Here is a 21351-nt window from a genome sequence, read left to right on the forward strand (position 1 = left end):
TGGGCTTGTGCTACAGGTGGGTGAAGGGATACCCCCTAAACTCTCCGTACATCGGCAGCTCGCCTGCATTGTGCCACCTTCTTCAGGAAAAGATGCCTTTCTGCTGCCTGCGCATGGACAAGGTGCGGGATTAACATGGCTTGCTATCTTCTTTCTATCTAAATCTGCATTGCTGTCATCTTCTATCATAACTCTGATTCTCTCCTAGGCTTGCCACCACACCCTTTTTGAGGATGCCCGTTGCTATGGCTTCAAAAACAAATTGATCATCGTGTCTGCTGAGAGTGCAGGAAATGGACTGTACAACTTCATTGTGCCTCTACGGGCCTACTACCGACCCAGGAAGGAGCTAAACCCCATTGTGCTACTGCTGGAGAGCATGTAAGATCACATTTATGTTATTCAGTGCGATGTGCTGGTTGTTCCACAGCTTCAAACTAAAAATGTTATATGAAGGATTTACCAAAAATGTTGCTGTGACTTCAACAGCTACACATCTAGGTTGTGCAGGATAAAAAAAAAGAAATGGTCCTGCTTAAATAGCCAGTTCAGGAGAAACACTGAGAGCTATTTAGGTTCATAGTAGTTCAACGATTTATGAAATGCTGAATGCTTCAGGACAATGCACTCCACAAACCTTGGTTTTGTGTTGTGGCTGGTACACAAACGCAGTCAGCCAAATGAGAGTGGAATCCAATAAAAAGGCAATAAAATGCTGAGTCACTCCAGTGTACTGCTGTTATTTTCAGCTCTCTCTGCAGGCTGTGTTGTATTTCTCAGCCTGAGTGACAGGGGTCTGTCTCTGAGGAGACGTTCGCTCTTCATCATGCCACATACAAATCTCTAGGAATCTCGAGTCTATTTGTTTTTCTGATTGCTATAGACCTGAAGCAGACTTCCTGGAGGCAATCTGTTGGTTCCCCATGGTGTTCTACACAGTGGGCTCCATCGACAAGTGAGACAGACCAAAGCTACACACTGATCTATTTCCTTAATCTTTATTAATGTAAGCGCTTTTCACCTCTCAAATGGCTTAGAGTACTCTTTGATTTTCTCTCCACAGTCTGGACAGTTTGCTGAGATGCGGAGTCACTTTTGCTGACACGATGGTAGTTGTAGACAAGGAAAGCTCAATGATTGCCGAGGAGGATTACATGGCTGATGCAAAGACCATTGTGAATGTCCAGACACTCTTCAGGTCTGCTTTGCACCGAATTGCTCTACAATCTAACAGTATGTCGTGATTCTGTTGTTTTTTTTACCCATCTTTCTCTCTGTCTGTGATTTTACCTTCCAGACTGTTCCCAGCTCTTAGTATCATCACAGAGCTTACCCACCCAGCCAACATGCGCTTTATGCAGTTCAAAGTCAAAGACCACTACTCTCTGGCCCTGTCTAAACTGGAAAAGGTAAAAGCTTAATACTCTCTAAAGCACTATCAATCAATTACCTCGACCCAGACTTCAGAGGTCATAATGAAACACCACTGAGAGTAAAAGCAGGACAGGGATTTGCAGTTAACATTTGTTACTGATTTGAGCCTTTTTTAGATTCTAATTATTGTTAATGTTACTCTCTGTGTGGCAGGCTGGCAGCTAATGAATTTCTGCACAAGCATCAACATCATTTATCAAAAAATGAGTAAATTAGTCCTTGCGGGACATCAAGTATTAAAATGGATTTCACTCTGGGATCATTATAAATAACAGTTTTTAGATTTCTAGCAGTGTTACCCTACAGCAGAAAGGATATCGGGTGACTTTAAAGCTTTTTCTTTTTGCTGTTTGAACAGTGCATGCTTGTTAAGGTTTTCCTTGGGATGTTCCTTCTTTAAATAGGCTACTTCTAACAAGATACATGTTTTATAACGAAACTGCTTACAAACTGTTAGATTTGAAGTAACTTTAACCATGACTAGTGTAATTGTGTGAACATCTTTGTGTGTGTGTGTGTGTGTGTGTGTGTGTGTGTGTGTGTGTGTGTGTGTGTGTGTGTGTGTGTGTGTGTGTGTGTGTGTGTGTGTGTGTGTGTGTGTGTGTGTGTGTGTGTGTGTGTTTAATCGATAGAAGGAAAGGGAGAAGGGCTCCAACCTGGTGTTTATGTTCCGCCTGCCCTTCTCTGCAGGGAAGGTGTTCAGTGTCAGCATGCTGGACACTCTCCTTTACCAGGTATCTTGAATACAAATCCTTAACTCTGACTGAAAAACAAAGTGTGTGAACATGCCAAATCTGATCTATTTCTACTGAATTGTGTGGCATGTTCTCCTGCTACAAGTCATTTGTGAAGGACTACATGATCTCCATCACCAGACTGCTGCTGGGTTTGGACTCCATGCCTGGCTCAGGTTTCCTTTGTGCTGTAAGTACCGGTACACAAATACCTTGGATTCTGTTTGTTTGGTTGGTGAAGTGGCTCTGAGGTAGATTATTGTTTTGTTTATTCTTTTAGATGAAAATCACAGAGGAGGACCTGTGGATCCGCACCTACGGCAGGCTCTACCAGAAACTGTGCTCCTCCACTGGAGACATTCCCATCGGCATCTACCGCACAGAAGCACACAAGCTTCCAGTCTCTGAAGTAAGGTGCTGTCATTGCTAGTTGTGTGGCCACTGGACTGGCAGGGACAATTAAGCAAGACACTTAAAATAACAAGCTTTAGTTAGTTTAGTTTAGTTTAGTTAAGAAATTATGATTTTTGGTACAATCTTAATCCCTGCCGGAATCTAGGCTTAAAGTCACAAGGTCCATCACGTTAGATCAATATAAAAAAGTAACAAAGAACACCTTTCATAGTCAGAGAAAAATGTTCATATTAGAAACGATGCAGTGACAATTTTTGCAACGTGGAACTCTGGAAAAGTAATGTGGGAAAAGTAAGCATGGCAGATATGTTGATAAGATGCTTAAAAACGAATGCCCAGTCTGCTGGTCTTCTCTGTTGTTATTGGCCAACTGCTTAGAGATGTCCCACCCATTAATCTACCATGTATATTGTGTTGGAGCGCTAGCCAATAGAATCGTGAGTATAACATAAAGATGTCCCTATATTACATCAATAAAAACAACTACATTCAGGGGGTTTCAGGCAGGGGGGAGTGTGAGGGAGAGAAACATACTTTGGGATTTGACCCTTTGAAGCCATTTACATGCAAAGAAACCCATACAACACACTGCAGGAAAGGGAAAACCCCAAAAAGCATAATAGGGCTTTAAGAAATTACATTTATTTTTATTTTTGATAAAGGATATGAAAGGTCTGTGTGTGTGGGATGTGGTTATGTAGTTATGTCTGTGTGTCCCAGTCCCAGGTATCCATCACAGTGGAGGACTATGAAGATACGAGGGAACCCAGAGAGCCCCTGCTGTCCCGGACCAGTGCTCACCGTAACTCCACCTCCTCGGAGCCCGTCTCCACCTCCTCCCACTCCTCAGACCACCCACTGCTGAGGAGGAAAAGCATGCAGTGGGCCCGGCGGCTGAGCAGAAAGGGGGGTCGGGGCTCCAGTGGGGCCAAGGGGGGTCCCGGCAGTGCGGCAGAGAGGATCAACCAGCAGAGACTCACCCTGTTCAGGCGCTCTGAGAGGCAGGAGCTCAACGCCCTGGTGAAGACAAGGATGAAACACTTGGGCCTTTCTCCAACCGGATACAGTAAGACAACACTGTGTATCCTGCTCCTGATCTCAAGTTCACCAGTGGTCTTAACAAAGTACATTTATTCAAGCACAATTTTGAGGGACTTGTACTTTACCGTAATATTGTTTAGTGGTTGAGTTAAACTGAAAAATGTAATATTTTGCATTTGTGCTTTTACTGAAGGAAATTACCTGAGTACTTCCTCCATCTCTGATTATGCTGCTGCTTTCGTCCATTTTTCATTTTCATTTGTCTTCCTGTGTTTTGAAAAATAAAAGCGTCACGGATGTGTGCACAGCTTGCTGTTTTCCTGTGCTTATTTTATTTTCTGCATCACTCACATCTTTTTTTCCTGTGTCAGATGGGATGACAGACCAAGGGAACAGACTGTCCTATATCCTCATCAACCCTTCTCCAGACACCAGACTGGAGCTACACGACGTTGTGTAAGTACACAAATGTAATTGAAAGCACTGTAAAATGAACACAAAAGAAAAACTATTACAGGATTCAACTGTCTGTGCCCCACCTGCAGGTACCTGATCAGACCAGACCCGCTCTCACTCGTACCCAATCAGGGTAGCAGCAGGAAGTGCAGCGCAGGGACCTCGGAGAGCAACAGGTTCGATACGCAGGACAGCACCCATCTGTAAGGGACAAAAACAAACAAATAATGTGTTGAACACTGCCAGAGAGAGGAGACACAACAACACAGTTTACAGAGAATAAAGAGATGGTGAAATGGAGAGGGATGCAGCCAGATGTCCCAAAGCCCTCATATTTTCAGCCTCGTGGACTGATAGGTGCCAGTCTTGCATGGACCTTTTCTATAATGATGGGAATGTTTTATTTATGCACCTTTCTATTTTCAAAGTGGAAAGCTGTGGACACAGAAGTGCATTTAATGAAAAAGTGTATGTATTTATATCTGTGTATGTGCATGTAATGTACTGCATCACGTGTGTGCAGTGTGTCTGTGTACTGTATGTATGTGCAATTGTGTGAATGACTGTGCATGTATGCTTATGGATCAAAAGCAAGATACTGCCAACATGAGAGGTACTGCTGCCAAATGGAAGTCAAGGGATGTTTTCTTGTGTCCTTCTGTGCCGTAGGTGTGTTTTGTCAGACTTAATGCTGTTTGACGTAATTTGAAAGTGACACTACAATGCACACATCCCTTTTTATTTTGTGGTCTTCATAAAGTCATTTTGAAACGTTTTGCCTGTCGCTTTCACAGTCAAAGGCACACATATGTATTACACTCACCAGCAGCGGAGCAATCCAAAGAGCACCAGTCTCTGACTCAAGTAAACAGACAGCAGGCGTCGTCAGTGCAGGGCATTCAGACACATTGCTGTCCTCAGTATGTTTTCACTTCAGTTTTGTCCCACCCGCCCTGCTTCTGTGAGTCCACGTTCGCCGCCCTGCCACCAGCTTGTTTTTCCTGACATGCATGTTAGAGAGGCAGGAGACAGATACAAAAACACAGGAACAAATAGGCTACAATACCATAATGCCATCAACTACAATTACCCTGCAATAAATACCTCTTTGTGAAGCTTATAATGTAACTTTTCTTGGGATGGTTGGATAGGTGTTGATTAAGTTATATGTTTTAAAGCCAATTTATAAGCTTTACAGTTAAATAGTTGCTGCATTTATTGTATAATAAATGTCCACTTCAACAAATAATTTATTTTCTATTTAGAATTTAAATCAATTTTTTTTTTCAGACAAAATGTCAGTCTTCTGAAAACTGTGCCATTCGAGTAATATCAGTCTGCTGTTTGTCACTTGAATTGTCTTAAATGAGCTGTTTTAGGAAATCTGTGAATAATCTGTGAAATCAAACTCCATAATTTCTTGGACTGGACATTTAGGTTATATGTTTACCAGGGATTTGCAAGTCTGTTAATTTTTTGTCAGAAATTCTGAAGGTACTGTTTCACAGGGAAACGGTGCAGCCATGTGGTGGGCATGCTAACCTGCCAACCTGCCAACATGCCAACTTCACTGCTGTAGCTTTAGTGCCATTATAACAGATGGAAATATGTATAAATTAAAGTCAGTCATTATAGCTTGCCATTGCTTTATTGCAGTTCGGGTGTCAATTTGTGATGCTTTAACCTGAATGTCTTTGCACGATTTCACTCATTAGCCTCATAATTGCAGCCATTAGACCACTGGATATCAACGTAGTCACATCATTTTTAATTTGAATGAATCAGTTGACTGACCTGACACAGTATGTCTTTGTCTGGGTCACAAAGCTCACGTTTCTGAGCTATTTTTGCTCTGTTATATCAACACTGTGAATGACTCATCGCAAATGGGTCCATTTCCTTTATTGTAATGTCCCCAGGCTAACCAAAGACCACACAATACAGCAACACAAGGCAAGATAAGGCTTTATTGAGCACCTGAGTGGAATTTCCGTTGATGCTGCTGCACAAGAATATAAAAAAAATACGGATAAATATGTTAAGTGAAAAAAAAAAAAAAAGAAGACGATTATGGATCCATGATGATGAGGATTAATGATAATGATTCTGTGTGAACACTGTTGGGTGTTGGGAGGGCTCACAGGACTTTTCCTTTGGTCCTTTGCTCTCTTGGTTGCTTTGCACTGTTGGCTACATTTTTTTATGTTCAAACATTGTCCCCATTATATTTGCTATTTTGTTTTTCTCTTTAGTAATTGATTGCTGGAATTGCGTTTATTGCTGGCAAGGCTTTACATCCTCTCAGCAAGTGAGAGTAACAGAAAGATTCCTAAAGATTCTCAATCGGGTTCAGGTCTTGACTCTGTGGTGGCCAATCCATGTGTGAAAATTATGTCTCATGCTCCCTGAACCACTCTTTCACAATTTGAGCCTGATGGATCCTGGCATTGTCATCTTGGAACATGCCCGTGCCATCAGCAAAGAAAAAATCCATTGATGGAATACCTGGTCATTCAGTATATTCAGTTAGTCAGCTGACCTCATTCCTTGGGCACATAACGTTGCTGAATCCAGACCAGACCAACTGCAGCAACCCCAGACCATAGCACTGCCCCCCACAGGCCTGTGACTTTTTTTGGCTGGGCAGTGTATATCAAAGTTACTCGCCCACTATTATAAAAAGAGGATGTAGTGGGTGTGGCCAGTCCAAAAACTTCTGCAGGGATTTAATGCAAGCGCTCAGAGGGAGAATTGTGCAAGTTGAGTCGCAGGCAATGGCAGCTCAATCAGTCAGCGTGCTAATCACAGGGGCCAACCGAGGCCTGGGCCTGGAGATGGTGAAGCAAATGGTGGAGGCACCCCGACAACTGAGAAAGCTTTTCGCCTGTTGCAGGGATCCAGAAGGGCCAAGAGCTGAGGTGGGTCTTTACTTTCTCTGTGTTATGTCATCAGTATATTGTGTATGTATAAGTATAAGAAATAATAGTATGCTTACATTACAAGATGAAAGACGTTTTAAAGTGTTTTTTTTATGTAGTAAATGTTGATTATAACTAACTGTTGCGTGTAAACAAACCGCCTAGCGCTGCTATATAACTCGATTACCAAGCAGCAGTGGCAAATGCGAGCTGTCATGCACCAGACATCGATAAAAGTGAACCGATCGATCCACACTATGAAAAATATGTCTCAGGTGAACGTGCCAAAGCGAGACTTTAGAGAAACAGGATATTTCCGGCAAAGTTATTTAACGGAACATGTCTGTCAACTACATGACTCAGCACTTAACGCAGTGTCCATTGATTAATCGACATGTGTAAAAACAACAAATACAAGCATATCCACTCCAGTGTTTCAACAGTGTTCTTACGAACTGCAACAGAGCCGCATAAATCCGTGGTTAGTTCAAATGTCTGTTATGACAGCAGGAACGCCGAGTGTATGTTAAGTAAGCATGCTAAAAGTGAGTTGAATAAGTTAAAGGAATATGTTGTTCTTAGTCGACCCAGCAGTGAAGTTAGTTTTAGATTTAATGTATGACAGAAATTCACTGTGGATCCAGCGGCGTATTTTACTCACTACCACTAACTTACTTGCGGAACGTGGGCATTCAGCGCAGTTTGTTCACATCCGAGCCATTACTTAAGTGTTGAGCACGTGGTTTTACGTAGGGACCGTCAATAAATTATCGTTAGAGAGACACAAAACCAATGTTATTTTTTTCAATACCTCGATGCTTACGTGCTCATAATATCTCTTATGTGGTAGCCTCTCTGAGTACCCATTACAAACATGTTTTTAGTTTTTTTCAATAGCTTCCAAAATGTGACCCATTGATTCCCAATCCGTGTCATAACTGTTTTATATAACAAACAAATAAGACACACCTCTTTTTTTTCTCCATTCATTATATTTTAGGGCTTGTTCTAATTTATACAAATAAAAAAATAGCCTAGCTGTTTTTATTTTTATTGAAAAGTCTTTTTGCAATAGCCTCCATATATTGTGACCCATTGATTCCTCAATCCATACCAGATATTTGATCTACAATGAACAGATAAGACACAGCTCTCAGTGTCAGCTCAGCAGTTTTTTTGATTGAAAAGTCTTATTTCTTGGACTACTCACAAAGCAGTATTTCAACCAATCACTAACATTGGTATTTCATGCTCTTCCCTGTGTATTTACAGGCTCTGCAAACACTGGCAAAGAAGCATCCTAACATCATCTCTGTCGTCCGCCTCGGTATTAGTTCTCTGTTATATTATATTCTGTTAAACCCAGAGGTGGGAAGTAACTAAGTACATTTACTCAAGTACTGTACTTAAGTACAATTTTGAGATACTTGTACTTTACTTGAGTATTTCTATTCTATGCTACTTTGTACTTCTACTCCACTACAATTCAAAGTACTTTAAATTGTGTACTTTTACTCTACTACATTTGTTTTGTACCTTTAGTTACTTTACAAATTTGGATTAATAATGTAAAAAGTAATAATAACTTAAATAAGACTTTAGTTACACCTGGAGTAAATTCACAAATTACCCTGCCGTATATAAAGTCATTCAAACTAGCTGCACCGTTACCAGCTCTGATAACACTTTAATGCATCAATAATAAAAATCAATAAGTATCATATATTATTCTGAAATGGACCAATTGGCATAATGATTACTTTTACTTTTGATGCTAATTCTTTAGTAGCCTACTTTTATTTTAGTCACATTTTAAATGCAGTACTTTTACTTAAACAGAGTATTGCTATGATCTGGTACTTCAACTTTTACTCAAGTACAACATCTTAGTACTTCTCCCACCTCTGGTCCTACCCCCCGAAACACAATGGCTTATGAATAACCCTGGGCTCTGATATTTATCTGACTGTCTGCTTTTGACCACCGCTGATGCTCCACTTTCTTTGTCAGACGCAGATGACCTTTGCAGCATAAAACAATGTGTCCAGCAGGTGGGCCTTCTGGTCGGGACGGGGGGTCTCAACCTGCTGATTAACAACGCAGCAATCCTCTTCAGAAGCAACCTACTGGAAATAAGTCCTGAGGAGATGCAGAAGACCTTCAATACCAACGTCATGGGCCCGATGAACATCATTAAAGTAAGAGAGAGGGATGTCTGAATCACAAAATTTCCACACAGCATTGAACGTTTCGGTAACACTTTATTTGAGTTTCTACTCTACATTGCTTTATAAATATCAATCAATTTCATTTTATATGAGAGGGGGCTTTACCATCCACAGCAAACACCCCGTCCTTTAGACCGTAATGCATTATCAGTTTAGAGTTCTGTATAATTCAAGTTATAAGCAATCTTACATTTTCACAATGCATTATAAACATAACACACTATTTAATAATGGTATAACACAAGGCCCAAGTGTCATTATACTTCAGTACTAGTTGCTGGTCAGCAGCCTTTTTTGTATTATAATTTCCTTTACATAACAGCATTTTTTACAAGATTACAATTAAAAAGTATGATGACTGATCTTAAAAGTCATTGTCAAACTTATGTATTTCATTGTGATAAAGCATTACAAATATTAGAGTGCTTACACCTGTCATTATACAATGCTATCATCAGAAAGTAACTCATTTTATGTAGGTGCATAATGCTTTTTCGATATGAGCGTCAGTGATTCCCAAGTTCTCTTGCTGACTTTTTTTGCTTCTGGTAATCATTAGGAGTTCTTGCCTCACCTGCGTGCAGCAGCAAAGGCCAGTGGGACACCAGGAATGTCTACCAGCAAATCAGCTGTCATCAATATCTCCTCTACTCTGGGTTCAATGCAATATATTCACCAATCATATGACTTCATACCCGGGGTTTCCTACCGCGTCAGCAAGGTGAGTGACAACATACAAACTCAACGACCTGCTATTTAAGGCCTTCATCTTAATAAGTGGAGCTGGTCTGCTCCTTTTCCTCTCTCTCGTCTCTCCTCAGGCTGCACTGAACATGCTGACTGCGTGTGCTGCAGAGGAACTGAGGAAGGAGGAGATCCTGTTTTCTGTGCTGCATCCAGGCTGGGTGCGCACTGAGTTGGGGGGAGAGAATGTGAGTCTGCAGTAATGAGTAAACAGGAAACAATGAAACAATGGAACATATAGGAACCAGTCAGCTCTGATTGATAGTTTACTTTATTAATAGAGAAGGATGAGATTAACAGGTTGTTTGATTTTACATTTCACATACGTTCTTTTAGTGGTAATGTAAATAATTGTGCGGTTCCTATTACAGTATTTTGGTTGAATCAAGAAATCTGACAAACTAAGAAAATGTAGCCCTCTCATGGTGAGACATAAAAAAAAAAAAAGAAAAAAGCAAGTTACCTTCACAATGCTGTATTTTCAAACTGATTGTAAAGTGTTTAATACTACAGTAACTGATATCTGATACCATTGTGAAAAAGCAATCCAACCTAAGCTTATCCAGATATTCAAATAGAAGAGTCACACAAAGGGTTAAGACAGACAAATACCTTAATTAAGATATCTTGCTCATTGCTAGCAATCATAAATATATCTGAAATAATCACATTGATGAAACGTAATATTAAAGTTCCCTTTTTGAAATTCTAATCAAATCCAGCCTGGACATAGGAAACATGTATATTTCAAACTTCAAGTATATTCTGGTTTATGAAATAATTAGAGGGACACTAATGCAGAAGAATACACATGAAGGTGATTTTAATTGAACTTGCTGAAGTCTGAAGGTGCTGTCACGCAGCTACCGTGTTTCATACGATGCATAACTGCATTCAAATATTTATCTTTGTAATATAGACATGTATTTATGCAACATTTTACTTTCCTTAAAATGAATCCGCAACACAGAATGACATATCTGATGAGCTGTTCACACCGAGGTCCTATTGAAACAATTCACATTTGGATCAAATATGAAGGTGTCCAGCGTCAAGACTAAAAATGGCAGATTTGTAGTCTTGTTTTTTACCTGCTGTGCAAGCCTTCATATGAACAGTGGGTTTCTCACCACCAGGCGGATATTGATGCTCAGGAGAGTGTGCTGGGAATGCTCGATGTGATGGCCTCCATGACTGAGAAGCAGAGCGGAGCCTTCCTGGACTACAAAGGAAAACCCGTTCCTTGGTAGCGTCAGACCAATTCATAAACTGCAGTCAATTACTCCAAGTGAAATAAACCAATTGTTGTTCGAATTCTCTTGCTTGTATCATGCTCATTTTACACATAAGCATGCACCCAAATGATTTGATATGTGTTTTTTCAAAATCACCATGTGGCACTGTTCCACACAGCCACCTTAGCGGGGCAGATCTTCAGCGGGTTGGGGTTATTCCCATTGATGTTGGCTCCGGGGCAGAAAAAGGGGTATATTTTCTCAGTAAAGAAATCATTGAAGGTGTAGATGGGCATCATGCTCACAGGGTTGGAGAAGGTAACCTGTCCGGAGTCGAAGTCCAGCTGCACCCTGACCCGTGTCAGCTCCCCCTGCAGATCCAGCGGAGTGCTGGGCCTCGTCATGGCCGAGTACTCGCCCTCGTAGTGCGCGATCATCCAAAAGCCGCCCTCGGGACAGCCTGAAATGTGACCTTTCCTGTCAATGGACTCCTTCACCACCCCAAGCATCCAGTCCGCCTTGTCCCCCACCTCCACTTCCCAGGCGTGGCGGCCCGAAGTGAAGCCCTCTGATCCCAACAGGAAAACAAAATGGCCAAAACGTTCAGGATTGTCTGGGAGCTTCTGGAGGGACCCGCTGTTAGTGACGCAGGCAAGGTCCGAGGAAAGGGACAAGCAGGGGTAGGCAGTGTTGGGGTCCAGGATGATGGGTGCTGGGAAAATAGTAGTTTAAAAAACGAAATGATCTGAGATGAATTCCACCCAAATGTAAAGGCACACTGATTTGTTTAAAGGTCTCCTACAATGCTATATTTGAACAATATATTGTAGAGCAATATCTGTACAAAACTTGTCTGTGAAGTGTTTTGCTGAAAATACCAAACAGATCCCCCATTGTACCATGCCCCTACACCTCTATTTCAGCCCTGTTCCTGAAGTGCTGATTCTGTGACTGTCGCTTTAAATAAGAGCTGACCTGAAGCTGGCCACACCCCTTTGGAGCATCATGATCTCTCTGTGAAGAGAGAACTTTCTATCTGAGATGCTCAGCTAAACGCTGCCGTGATTAAACGCCATGATATGTTCCAAACCACATCCAGCATTAATTTTGAAACACTTCTCAGTGTTTACCAGTAGAACAGTAACATTATATGTATTATATAACAACTTCACTTTAAGTCCCTCCTGCAGACATCCTGCTGAATACACAGACACAGATATTGCGGACGACAGGTTGGTAGGTGTCACATGGGTGGGACGTTGCCAGGAATTCAATGTAAAGCCAGCCCACATTTCGGTTATGACCTCATATCGGCACCAAATCTGGATCAGCTCGTTTGTACCCCCATTTTTAGAGATGTGGGTAAGAAGGAAAGGAGAGAGGGTTGTATTTTCTGACACTTTGTGAGTCTACTGACACACCGGGGACACATATTTTTGAATAAAAGACAGCAAAAAGTGCATTTTACATAATAGGGGACCTTTAAATGCAACATTTTCCAAAACCTTAACTGACGAGCCTATGCGGTTAAAGGGGAAATCTGCCACCTCTTATGTGGATGGAATATAGTCAATTGAATCAATACAATCCTCTGAGTGCAATATTAACAGAGGGAGCTGCAACATCTCTTGTTTTCCCTGCATCCTTTGATGTGACAGTGACCTATTTTGATGGAAGGAAGAACTACAGGCTGTTTCAGCTTGGATATGGCCAGCAGGTGCCCTTCAGGCGTCAGAAGCTCACACGCAATGCATCTTGGTACAGGAAGGCACTGCCAGCATGACAACGGAAACAGGAGGCTTTCCAGGGATGCGCTGAGTAGTTTATTGCCTCAATTGACTGAACATGTACACAAAACATGGTGGATTTCCCTTTTAAAAACAGTGGCAGAGCACTACACACCGGTCTTCCTCAGGGTCAAACTATTCAGTAAAACCTGCGACTAAACAACTGTGCTGAGTAGGTTAATAAAAATGTTACAAAACATCCTGCAGAGTCAAATAAGTGCTTACTGTACTGAACCAGCCCCGCCATCTTCTCCCACACATGGTACTTGAGGGAACCGACATGCTCGGCTACATTTATAAGAGCGTCCTTCCACACTTTTTCTGGGTTATTTGGTGGGATCTGTGCCCTGTGGGAAGAAAAACATGCACAGGATTCAATAAATACCGAGTGAGCTGAATCTGATCTACAGGCAAATATGCAGAAGACAATAAATTACCTTTTCTTTGTGTTGGCGTAATTCTGAAATCAAGAGGAAAGGTATGAGAAACTGTTTGCGGTATAAGATGAATTGAGAAAGAAAGATTTATTACGTACCTCAAGGAAGAGTGCATCACTGGAAGCAATCTCGTTCTCAATGGCAATGACAGCATGAGAAAAGGTGAGGATGCTTCTGGTGATGTTCTCGGACTTCTTTCTGACCAGCTCCTTCTTCTCCTCATCCTCCTTCAGCAGGGCGGCCATCCGAGCCGTCTCCTCCTTCAGCAGGAACTCCCGCAGTTGCTCAAACTCCTCTTTGATCTGCTTTTCTGTGGCCTGAGTCTGGTTCTAGCACAAAGAAATAAAGTGAACGTACAATAGTATTGTTGAAGTGTATTTATCTTTATATGTAAGCCTTTGTTCAACTACATGTCCAAGGCATATTTACTTTTACTAAGATTGTATTCACCCGAGTACACCTTGAAAAGTAAGTGTCTTGCATATTAGTTTTTTTCTGGCCATAAAACAAGAACAGTTTCACCATAAAACCATATTAAGAGCTTCCTTTGTTCCTGTATTTGGCATCTTAAAAAGATCACTGTCAAATAGCTGTTGGATTGAATCTTTTTTTGGCCAGTTTTGCCAAAGTATTCCTCTAATATATAATATACTATAGGTTTAAACTCGGTCAGAGTTAAGCAAACAGTCCTGATTTGAAGCATGTTCTTTTTCTGTCAAAAATGCCTAGCTTTTTTATACTAGCAGTCCAATACAAATATGGTAGCTTTAGCTGCTCCGCCCATAAACCATTTAAGACGCAATCTGAGAACATGCAACCTGAAACGAACAAGGTGGCTCTCTAACACCCAGCCTGACATGTTTACACACTAACAGTGCGGCCTCAACTCCAGTAGGAGTCATGTCAGTGGTCATGCTGGTCCTCTCCTTTTTTCCTGGATCTCTTTGTTTATTGATACCTTGATGTGCACAGTTGTGTCATCACACTCCTGCTTGGCTTCATACAGGCAGCGCAGGTTTTTCTTCAGAGGAATCAGATCCTTGCTAAGCTCTGCCTAAAGGGTGAGGGGACAGAAAGGGTCGAAGTTTCAGACTACATTTGGTGTTCCATCACATTCGGGCTACACAGACCAAAGGAAGGGACGTCCATTTTTTTAAATATGAAAAAGCAGATTACAATACTTTAACCCATAACAAACTACAGCACATTACCTTGAGGTCCTGTGCTCCTTCTTCCAGGGGACACACTCGGTGTCCCTGGTGCTTTTTGGAGGTGTGACACACACAGCAGAGTGCTTCAGAGTCATCCAGACAGAAGAGCTTGAGAACTTCTCCGTGTGTGATGCACCTCACCTCCACTTCCTGCTCCCCTGTCCCAGCGGCCCCTTCTCCTGTTCCAAAAGTCCTGCGGCCCTGCTCCTCAGGAAGGTGTCGGCCACGTTCTTCAGTGCCAGGCTGACCGTGGGCTCCGTCAGGGAGCACTTCCTCCTGCAGACGGGACACTCACGTCTGGCTTTCTTCTTGTTCCAGAACTGCTGCAGACAGTCTCGGCAGAAGCTGTGGCTGCACTTGAGTACCACGGGCTCCCTGAAAATCTCACAGCAGACAGGGCAGGATAGCTCCTCTTCCAGCATGGAGCCCGAGCGTGAGGACACGGCCCGTGGCCGAAGGGCTGAAGCTGCCTTGGGACTGTGGAAAAAGGAGAGTTTTCCGGGCTGAGAGGAAGCGCGTGGGCGCAACGCCATGGCCGTTTCCTCTTGGGGGACTGCTTTAATAGCTGCAGTTGTTTGTAGTAGAGACTGCACAGGTAGGAAAAAGAAGAGCTCCTCACTGCAGGGAGTCCACTGAGTAATCTGGAAACTCTTCATGAGGAACCAGGGTTATAGATCAACAGGGACTTGAAAAACAGGTTTTCTGCACTTGTAAATAAAGGACATGTCTCCACCAATCATCTGCCAGGCACAACAGAGCTTTATATAACTGGGCCGACTCCAGCTGAGTCAAAAAGGCAAGTTTATCTCCTTAGAATACAAGCACGAATGTTGCTAAAAGTGCTCTATTTTCTCTATGAAAAAGAGAACAAAGATACAAGGTATATCAGTGGGGATTTGAGAGGGTAATGGGAACTCAATATTTATGATCTACTGCAAAAGGTATTTAGTGTTGATCTGGGATGGAGGCCTGGAGGTGAACCCGCACTATCAGGTTCACTGAGGAGTATTTTATTTCATTACCTCCAATGGCCTGCTGACACCTAAAGCGATTTGTAGTTAAACATCATTTATATTTCAGGAGGAAAGGAGTGAAGCGATACAAACACACACAGGGACTGTTGTGAAAACATTTACACACAGCATTATCTTCCTTTTTGTGACATCAGAAAGCGACAGTACTTAGGAAAGAGCAAACAGAAGGGAAACTGCCATGTCGATGTTATTATTGCATTATAATTAAACAGTGACAACAGTGTTATACAAAGCCATCAAAAATAATGAGTGTTTGTCAGTGTTACGGTGTTCTAGCATCAGTTTCATTACATTTAGATATTCATTAACTCTGAACAGTGGAACAAAAAGGACAACATTGTTTTATACATTTGGGTATACTGAAAAGGTTAACACCAAGATGTTTACCTATGAGGAGTTGGTGCTGCAATGCCTGTTTTTTCACTACATGGTGAAGTAGTTTGGTATCAATCTGCTCCAATGACGGGATACTTCATTTTTCAGCACAGAAATGAAGGCCTTTTTTTCTTAAAGGGACAGGTCACCTTGCAACCAAAAATATACATTTCTCTTTTTAACTGCTATTTATCAATCCAGAATTTACTAGTGTGAGATGCCCAGTGTTTGGAGATGTTGATGTAGTTCTTGGATGGAGCTGCTCTCAACTACAGTCTCTCAAAAAGCTGGGTCATGAATTTTGGAAAGAGACACCGCTCAAGATTTTAAAATGTATCTTTCTCCGCTTTCAGCACAAAAGAAGAAAGCATCTAGCTCCGTTATTTTTTGATAACTAAAACACTGGGCAAATCAGGCAAAAATAATCTAGATGGATAAATATCACTAAAGGAAAGAGGTAAAAAAAAAGGAAAAGGATTTGGATTCATGGGTGACATGTACCTTTACCAAATTCCACGGCTTTTTAATACTGCCTTCTGTAATGCTTCATGTTCCATTCATTACACAAACCCTGTTTTAAAATAGACATCACTTAATATAAAAACACTAGCTATAAAAAGAATAAGTAGACAACCACAAACCTTCTCACCTTCAATTAAAAAGGTCATAACACTGATCTTTTGTAACACTGTCAAATGTATTAAAATAAGAATGTAGTTTGCTGCATTTACCTTCATCACAGCCCGGAGTGTTAAAGGTGAACGAACACCGCTGGTCTTTTTAGTCAGCTAGTAACACATCACTATGACCCTTTATGCGGCCACATTTTTTTCTTACTCCCCAAAAAACGATGAAAAAAAAGGACATAAAACCAGCAGAATTCCTTATGAAGATAGAAATGTAACAGCACATGCTTGTAAAACTGACCCATAACAGTAACAGCGAGTGGTTCAGGACACTGTAACTCAGGGATGACGCCAGTGCAACCTCTATTCACATCTGTTGTTGGTTTTCAGCGCATTGCAACACAGTGCAAAACAAATCTAATTGTTAAGTATCAAATATCTACTTAGTTGTCTTTCATTTCTCCCATGTTAGAGACGTGTGCTGTACTGGTTCCACTGACAGCGACTACAACAACAACATGCAGGTTCGTGTGATGCGCTCAAAGGGAATGCTCATCAGCATGCTCGTTTCTGGAAAAAAAGCCGGAAGACAAATAAAAGCACTTGGGAAGTCATCGCAGTCCCCTTCTTCTCCCATTGACTGCCATTATCCTCTTTGTCTAGGCGGAGTCTCCCAAAAGAGTGCACTCTAAATAAAAAATAGAAGGAGTATACACTGGAATAAAAACAAACTCATGACGGTAGTGTTGTGTTTCCTAGTAGTGCTGAATGTTGTGGGTGTCACATACACACACACACACACACACACACACACACACAAAGGTTGTTCTGCTCCAATACTTTCTGAGGTTACACTCTCCCAACCTTAGCGTCGCCGATAGCACCCCAGACGTCGAAAACAAATTCGTCTGGGAATGCAAAGTCCCCGAGGGTTTCATCTAGAGCTTCTGCAAACTCATCAGGGTTCTTCTTGTCTTTTCCCAGCTCCACCATGGTAGCCGCTGAGGGGATGGAGAGAGGACAACAGTTAGGGAACACGGCACACAGGTGACACAAACTCGAGCTGACACCTGTAGAGCCAACAAACACGCACCCAGCTCGCTGTCTCTGATGCCCATGTAGCTCTCCAGCAGGTCATCCACCTTCTCAATGGCCTTTTCCTCGAATGCAGAGGGCTGAAGTGCAAACAAACACAGCAGACACTCAGGCAATGCAACAGGATTACGGGTTCTGACCTGGTGTTAGTCTATAGTTGTTGCAAAACACTCACCAGCTCCTCCACAGTAGCAGGACCTTTAGATCGCAGCCGCAGGGTTCCTCTGCCGGTCCCCAGCTGAACCCCTGATCCCGACCTTGAACCTCCAGACCGCTGGCCGATCATATCTATGAATAATGATTCAAAAGAGATCCTTAAACACTTCGTACAGAGCTGAACATCATGCCCCGTCACACTACTTAGCCCATAATACTTTCTTTTTTAACAAACTGAATCTTATGTTGCTCTCACTGCACATTTCTGAATACAAGTGGAGCTGTAGATCCATAAAAATAGTTTGAACCCTTTTAAGATTCTTTTCAAATCGACCCAAGAGGCAACAAAATATGCCATTCTTTGTTTTATATGTGCACTGAGGGGCCCCTACTTCGTTAAGTCAAGCTTGATTCTAGCAATCTATGCAAAAACATTTTTTAATTATCAACTAAAAAACTAAAAACAAGAATATTCTAAATTTCATATAAAAGCATATTCCATTTGGATAAAGCCTTATTTCAAATGCACATTTTCCAATAAAAACATGCAATTAATGCCAGTATTATTTTGGGTTTTCTCAATCAGTGGCTTTTAATCACAGTTTTGGAGCTGGCTGCCTCTTGCCTGTTACGTAGAGTTTAATGCCCTGAAGAAAAGCCCATGCTGAGCTTGTTAGCCACCTACCGAAGGCCTTGAGTGGCTCCGTGAGCTTGATGGTGAACTCCTTCCCTTTGGGCAGCTCCTTCAGCATCTTGGCAACCTCATAGTGTCTGCATCCAATCAGGCGTTGGCCGTTGATCGACTCTATCATATCGCCCACGTTGATGACCTGTATCTGGTGGATGACGCTCCCCTCGCGGATTCTCTAAAAATATAAAAGTTTTAATACAGAATCTGATACACTGTCCAGCACTCTCTCTCTGCCAGGTGTGATCTGTTCACACAGAATATTCTGTGCAGAAAACATTCCCTAATATAGTCCAGGTTCACGCCTTCGACTGTGGATCCTTGAGTCAAATCAAATCAATACTCTCAGCTATTTTAACACTCCTCACCTTGATGAAAGCGTAGCCAGCTCCATTATCGGTGATCGTCAACCCCAGTGCATCCTCCCCTTTGTACACCTCTATTTCCTTTCGCTGTCCTTTAATGTGGGCAAATATAAAGTCCTCTAGCCCAATCTGCCCTCCCAACAGTTTATCCATGTCCACCTTATGAGTGTTCAGTGTGCAAAACATAACCTGTGGAGGAACACAACAAAGAAGTAAGATCAGGCTTGTTTTTATGGTAATCTGAAGCAAACCTCCCCCCCTCCCTATGAGAAGAAGCACTCACCTCAGCAGGGGGTATCCCAAAGGCCTCACCAATTTTGGCATAGAGCTCCCGCACATTACTGAAGCCCTCTATTCGGCCGGTGGGGCTGCCATGAGCAAGCTGAGTGTGGAAGATGAGGCGAGGTCGCATGCTGCTGGGTGGAGGAGGCAGACCTTCAGAGGTGGCTCCTTCTCCCAGCCCCACAACACCTCCATCTAGGCCGTCCATACCCGGGACATTGATACCTGCGCGGATAGGCTCCGCTTCCTCGTTCTCCACTAACGGGGACGCCTTCTTCCTTCTTCCCAAACCCAGAGGCATAGTAGTGCTACAGGAAGAGCTGGAGGGGAGGGGAGGAGCTGCTCTGGAGAGTTGTGCTACAGTCCAGACCAACAGCCAAATCAGCTGCAGGTCCGTAGGATGATTTACGTCAGAGTTATAGTGTGGTCCTCCAGACAAGCTGAAAAGCTGTCTCAACCAGGCTCTGAATGAAGGTTCAAGTCCAAACATCAGAGCAGCTTACATAGCCAGATCTGTCATGTCCAGCAGCCTGCTGTGGGGGGTCTTCAGCTGCAGAACAGAGAGTCAGAATCAGGTGTTTTCACTTGATCTATTAGTGCAGAAATATGCAATATTAGGGACAGTATCCGTTTACTTTCATACATTTACCAAATAAATAACATCTGGATTTAACCATCAATTTCATAAACTCGCTGTGTCATTACATCTCATTAATAAGATATAAAGTAGGTTTTAATTAGCATAATTAGCTCTTTTATTAAGCTTGGAGAGTCAGGACATCACACAGAGCTCATTGCTGTTAGCTGTGGCACATTTCCCAAACATCTTCTAGCAACACAAACACTGATTACTCTCAATTAGCTAGCCACTTAGCATGTAGCCCCTATAAACGGAAGCCAGTCAAAGCAGTGACAGTTCATTTCAAATTTAGAAGCGTGGTATTTTCTTAAATGACTCCCACAGCAGGGGACAGTTAGCTAGCTAAGTGTGGTCGCTAAGTGTGAACATAAGGGAATAAACATGGTGGTTCTTACCGGAGTTCTAGCCAACTGTCGTTAGCTCTTCCTGCTAGCTTAGCCTGCTAACGGGGTTGGGGCGAGTTGTCAGAAAATATGTCCTCTTGCGAACGAAGTCCAATGTGTGGTGCTGCTCCGCTGCTGACAGGTGGACCTGGCCTGGGCAGGATTTAGGGCAGGTATCCCGGTGTGTGTGTGTGTGTCGGTATGTGGCTGCTGAGGATTTTAGCTTCTGCCAGCCCAGCAGGGGTGGAACAATGCCGCCTTCAGGTTCACTCGTAAATCCTTGTATCCAAGTCAAGGAATTGTTCGTAAAACGTAAATACGAGTTGTCAAGATCATGAAATAAGCAAGATTCACAGAAATAGGAAAAATACTCAGATCTTATACTTGAGTAAAAGTAAAAGTACCAGAGTGTAGGAATACTCGGTTACAAGTAAAACGCATGCATTCAAAAGGCCAAAAGTAAAAGTATTTGGTCCATTTCAGAATAACATTATGTTCTGATTACAATTATTGATGCATTTAAGTGTTTTCAAAGCTGGTAAAAGTGCAGCTAGTTGTAATTACTTTGAATACTGCATGGTAGCTTGTGAATGTTACTCCAGGTTTAAATAAAGTCCGATTTCAGTGTTGTTTTTATTTCACATTATAAATCCAAAGTAACTAAAGGTACAAAATAAATGGACTGGAGTAAAAGTACAAAGTAACAATACTCAAGTAAAGTACAAGTATCTCAAAATTGCACTTAAGTACAGTAGTTGAGTAAAATGTACTTAGTTGCTTCCCACTTCTGAAGATTCAGTATCACAAAAGCTGTTTATTGTATTCTGTAATCAATAAATATAAACCAGAGTTCTCTCATATTTCTTTATGCCTTTTTAGAAATATATTCTGGTTGGACATGCATACCTTGCTAGATTAGAACTTGTTTCCCACACAATTTAGTGTTGATTATAAGCTAACGATGTTTTACAGCTGGAGAATTATGAATGCAAATTACTATACATGCTATTGTATATTTAGTATGTATGGGGTTACATTTCGATTATAGCCCATGTGTGCTCCATGTTT

The 21351-nt window shown here is 42.0% G+C and overlaps 4 protein-coding genes across 5 annotated transcripts in view; 2 read left to right on the forward strand and 2 right to left on the reverse strand.

Moving 5' to 3' along the window:
• kcnt2b (potassium sodium-activated channel subfamily T member 2b) overlaps positions 1-4854 on the forward strand; it is a 30686-nt gene extending 25832 nt beyond the window's left edge. Inside the window, exons 21-31 of the mRNA XM_063903058.1 lie at positions 17-122; positions 209-381; positions 884-955; positions 1064-1198; positions 1298-1409; positions 2067-2168; positions 2275-2358; positions 2449-2577; positions 3303-3648; positions 3995-4079; positions 4169-4854. Of these exons, the coding sequence (XP_063759128.1) occupies positions 17-122; positions 209-381; positions 884-955; positions 1064-1198; positions 1298-1409; positions 2067-2168; positions 2275-2358; positions 2449-2577; positions 3303-3648; positions 3995-4079; positions 4169-4286 (1462 nt within the window). The 3' untranslated portion in view covers positions 4287-4854. The remainder of the gene's footprint in view (positions 1-16; positions 123-208; positions 382-883; positions 956-1063; positions 1199-1297; positions 1410-2066; positions 2169-2274; positions 2359-2448; positions 2578-3302; positions 3649-3994; positions 4080-4168) is intronic.
• Positions 4855-6680: 1826 nt separating this feature from the next.
• On the forward strand, positions 6681-11283 carry LOC134877559 (C-signal-like). Its single transcript, XM_063903112.1, has 6 exons — positions 6681-6997; positions 8270-8324; positions 9008-9195; positions 9785-9946; positions 10047-10157; positions 11106-11283. The coding sequence occupies exons 1-6, from the start codon at positions 6809-6811 to the stop codon at positions 11217-11219; spliced, it is 819 nt and encodes a 272-aa protein (XP_063759182.1). The 5' UTR covers positions 6681-6808; the 3' UTR covers positions 11220-11283.
• Positions 10223-15523, reverse strand: trim35-12 (tripartite motif containing 35-12). The gene is given in 7 exon segments (XM_063903077.1): positions 10223-11916; positions 13217-13338; positions 13429-13451; positions 13527-13757; positions 14387-14482; positions 14640-14848; positions 14851-15523. Coding segments are annotated over 7 exon segments (1686 nt in total). The 5' UTR covers positions 15296-15523; the 3' UTR covers positions 10223-11356.
• A 319-nt stretch (positions 15524-15842) lies between these two features.
• gipc1 (GIPC PDZ domain containing family, member 1) lies at positions 15843-20531 on the reverse strand. Of its 2 annotated transcripts, none has more exons than XM_063903089.1 (8): positions 20296-20531; positions 19262-19810; positions 18982-19167; positions 18611-18791; positions 17945-18057; positions 17768-17849; positions 17539-17675; positions 15843-17362 (listed from the first exon to the last, which is right to left on the reverse strand). In XM_063903089.1, the coding sequence occupies exons 2-8, from the start codon at positions 19748-19750 to the stop codon at positions 17321-17323; spliced, it is 1230 nt and encodes a 409-aa protein (XP_063759159.1). In that variant the 5' UTR covers positions 19751-19810; positions 20296-20531; the 3' UTR covers positions 15843-17320. The 2 variants fall into 2 exon arrangements, with proteins under 2 accessions (XP_063759159.1, XP_063759160.1); XM_063903090.1 differs by having other exon boundaries at positions 19262-19850.
• Positions 20532-21351: the final 820 nt, after the last annotated feature.

Source organism: Eleginops maclovinus, chromosome 16 (genome assembly GCF_036324505.1).
Source record: "Eleginops maclovinus isolate JMC-PN-2008 ecotype Puerto Natales chromosome 16, JC_Emac_rtc_rv5, whole genome shotgun sequence".
Lineage (NCBI taxonomy): Eukaryota > Metazoa > Chordata > Actinopteri > Perciformes > Eleginopidae > Eleginops > Eleginops maclovinus.